This window comes from Primulina huaijiensis, chromosome 6 (assembly GCF_012295235.1).
Source record: "Primulina huaijiensis isolate GDHJ02 chromosome 6, ASM1229523v2, whole genome shotgun sequence".
Lineage (NCBI taxonomy): Eukaryota > Viridiplantae > Streptophyta > Magnoliopsida > Lamiales > Gesneriaceae > Primulina > Primulina huaijiensis.
In genome coordinates, this window is record NC_133311.1 from 19107463 (window position 1) to 19111008 (window position 3546).

The window sequence follows — 3546 nt, forward strand, 5'->3', positions numbered from 1 at the left end:
GAAAAACATATGATATATATAAATTTGTATTAAAATTAGATATTCCTTCAAACATATATATATATATATATATATATATATATCGGAGAGGACATATTGAACTAAAAAGCACATAAATATAACTCATCTTTTTATCATTTGAATTGAATGAGTAATCGTTATACATTGACACGATATTTCTATTAATCAATATATATCGATTATAGTAATATTGTTTAATATATAATATTAATATTTAAAAAAAAATTTGTTCCTGAAACTGTGAAGAAGATTCTACGAGCTTATGCGATAATTTCCCAATTTTCTTATAAAAATATTAATCGACAAATAATCGGCACGTCACGTTTGGTCAAATAATATAACCTTTGCCAGTGTCCCTGTTTGCTTTCCCCATTAACAAAGTCCCCCGCGTTGCCTGTAAACCACATATACCAACGAAAACAAATTGTTACACGATTTTACGTCTCTTCGGATCAATAAAAATCGCAGCTTTCTCTTCCTACCCTCTCCCCGTCACCCTTTCCAGGTTACTCTTACATCCCTTCATAAGTCCTCGATTTTCTGTGTCTGTAGATATATTACCCATTTGTTTGCCCTATTGCTTTTGTATTTGCCGTCTTTGTTGAAATCAACTGGGTTTTCCGGGTGTGTAAAAGATTTCTTTGTTTTGAATTTTCTGCTTCTGGGATTGAATTTGACGGTGTTGCTTAATCTTTGTATTGTTTTGTTTACTTTAATTGGGTGTGAATAAAATTACCATCTTTGCGTTGCTTTTTCTTTACTGTTTACTTTTCGTGATAATAATATTGGGTCATTTGGTTTGCTTACTTTTCCTTAGAAGAAGGTTCTTAAAACTTTTATACAGTAATTAAGCACACAACAGATTGTTTTTATGTCTTGGACCGTTTGGTCTATGTATTTTGATTGACGTTTGTATATTACTTATTTTGAAGGGCTTGTGATGAAGGGATAATTTGTACAAATAAGAAAATATATATATTGATAGCATAAGAGTTGTGTTGTTGGAAGTGGGACGTTATTGGGTTCTTAAGTTGAGCTGTTGTGGTAATTGATTACATAAAGATGGTGGAGTCAATCGCGACAACATCCATATTGGGGTTGCGACCTGTGTACGGAAACCATTATTGCAAGAATGTCTCAAACAAGCGAAAGCCGGCTGATCTTTGTCGGCTTACGTTTACAAAATTTCTCGGTAAGGAAGTTTCTTTATCTGCTGCTTTTCCAAGATTTCGGTTTGATCGGCCAAGGATGTTGTGGCTGAAGGCTCAAGCGATGGAATTGACGAAGGAGGCATACTCCTATCGTGAGAGAGAGCAAATACATCGTGAGTTTATGTACGGGATAGGAGGGACTGGCTTGGATCAGATGCGGGGGTTCTGGCCACCGGAAAATAAGGCGGATAATCCCGCACTAGGTAATCCTTTGCTTAGGCAAGAAAGACTTGGTTGTGGATGGTTAGGTGCTATATTTGAGTGGGAAGGCGTGTTAATCGAGGACAATCCAGATCTCGAGAACCAAGCTTGGCTGGCTCTTTCTCAGGAAGAAGGAAAATCGCCACCGCCAGCTTTCATGCTTCGTAGAATAGAAGGAATGAAGAATGAGCAAGCAATATCCGAAATTCTCTGCTGGTCAAGAGATCCAGTCCAAGTAAAAAGAATGGCATCAAGAAAAGAGGATATTTACCAGTCTTTGCAGGGTGGGATTTTTCAATTTCGCTCTGGATCTCAAGAATTCGTGAATGTTCTGATACAGTACAAAGTTCCTATTGCTTTGGTATCTACCAGACCAAGAAAGTATCTAGAAACAGCCATTAGAGCCATTGGGATCGAAGGGGTGTTTACTGTCATCGTGGCTGCAGAGGATGTCTACCGAGGAAAGCCCGATCCGGAGATGTTCGTGTATGCTGCACAGCTCCTGCAGTTCATACCCGAGAGAGTGATAGTGTTTGGGAACTCGAATCAAACCGTTGAGGCAGCTCATGATGCTAGGATGAAATGTGTGGCCGTTGCTAGCAAACACCCTGTATATGAGCTTGGAGCCGCTGATTTGGTAGTGAGACGACTTAATGAGCTCTCAGTGATCGATATAAAGAACCTAGCAGCTGTTGAATTGGATGAGTTTAAATCCGGTGAACCAGAGATGGAGATGGAGGTTGAGGAAGAAGATCACCTCCCTCCTGTTGCTGTTGATGATAGTTTCTGGTGATATTTTCCAAATGTACAGACAGAATGTTATTCTTAGACTAATTCTTGGTGATGAATACCTATCATTACCAATACCACGTGTACAAAAAAGGGTTTAGGACTACAAGGAAGAACAAATTCAAGTGGAAGGAAACGCATTGTTGTATCATGCATCTGTTATATGTATAGTGATCTGCATTTTAATTTCTGGTTCTTTATTGAAACATGATGCTGATATCGTTCTTAATTTCGTAGAAGTTTAAGCCAAGAAAAGGAATAAATAATGTTGTTTTCTCAACAAAAACTCGGCCTTGCTGAGTTGATGGTTTCACTATTCTGGTTATCAATTGTTCCCCCATATTTCTGCGTTATCTTAGTTTCTGATTAAGTCCCACTTAAATTTAAAACTTCCCTAAACAGCTTCGTTTTGGCCAAAACAGTAAAAAAAATTGGTGTTGACTAAACTAAGCACGATAAAATACACCAAAATTGATGAATAAGACAAGTTGAAAACAAAATAACTGTTGAAAATTAATATTTAAAATGTGTATGTTAAATATTTGAATGTTGAAAATAAGAGTTGTAAATATTGAAAATTAGTGTGTGATGATGTAGTTAAAGATGATTTTATTTTTGGATTATATGTAAAGATTTTCTATAAATAGATCTCTCATTTGTGAAGAAAATCACAATTGAGTTGAGAGAAAAATATTATAAAGTGTGTAGTGTGATAATTTTGAGAGTTTGAGATTTTTAATTTTTACCGTAAATTTTTACTTTTTCACAACACGTTATCAGCACGAAGCTCTAAAAGTCCTCCATATTTTTCCAAGCTCCAAAACAGAATAAAAAGGTAACAAAAGTAATAATATTTATTTTACTGTTTATTTATTTATTGTGTATATACTTAATATATAATATAATGTTATAATAAAATAAATTTTTCAAAAACTTGTTATAAATCCTGGGAGGATGTTAAGACGACATCCCACACTCCCGGTAAGGGATACGACAAGTATAAAAGTCTATAAGATTTTTAAACAAAATATCTTATGACAACTCATTATAATATTGTGATATGATATACATAATTATTTAAACATGACTAATATTATATACACCATATTATTACCATAAAATTATACAAATACATACATTTATTTTCTTGTATACCAACGGTCATAAGCGGTAACAAAACAGCTAGTTTTTGCCCTATAAATATGATCTCACAAACATATTCAATCACTCCAACTTTCTATTCTTCTCTAAAATTATTCTTCATCAAATTTTTGAAGAAAAAAGAAGATGGCTTTCACAAAGTTATTTTTAATTATTTTGGTTA

The 3546-nt window shown here is 34.5% G+C and overlaps 1 protein-coding gene across 2 annotated transcripts; it reads left to right on the plus strand.

Annotated features, from left to right (window-relative positions):
- The first annotated feature begins 371 nt into the window (after positions 1 to 371).
- Positions 372 to 2408, plus strand: LOC140977961 (5-amino-6-(5-phospho-D-ribitylamino)uracil phosphatase, chloroplastic-like). Of its 2 annotated transcripts, none has more exons than XM_073442642.1 (2): positions 372 to 526; positions 954 to 2408. In XM_073442642.1, exon 2 carries the CDS (start codon positions 1084 to 1086, stop codon positions 2224 to 2226), a length of 1143 nt encoding a protein of 380 aa, XP_073298743.1. In that variant the 5' UTR covers positions 372 to 526; positions 954 to 1083; the 3' UTR covers positions 2227 to 2408. The 2 variants fall into 2 exon arrangements, with proteins under 2 accessions (XP_073298743.1, XP_073298742.1); XM_073442641.1 differs by having other exon boundaries at positions 374 to 645.
- Positions 2409 to 3546: the final 1138 nt, after the last annotated feature.

Bases quoted from the DNA above. Each gene is read 5' to 3' on its own strand.
- LOC140977961 (XM_073442642.1), top strand. From the start codon at position 1,084: ATGGTGGAGTCAATCGCGACAACATCCATATTGGGGTTGCGACCTGTG.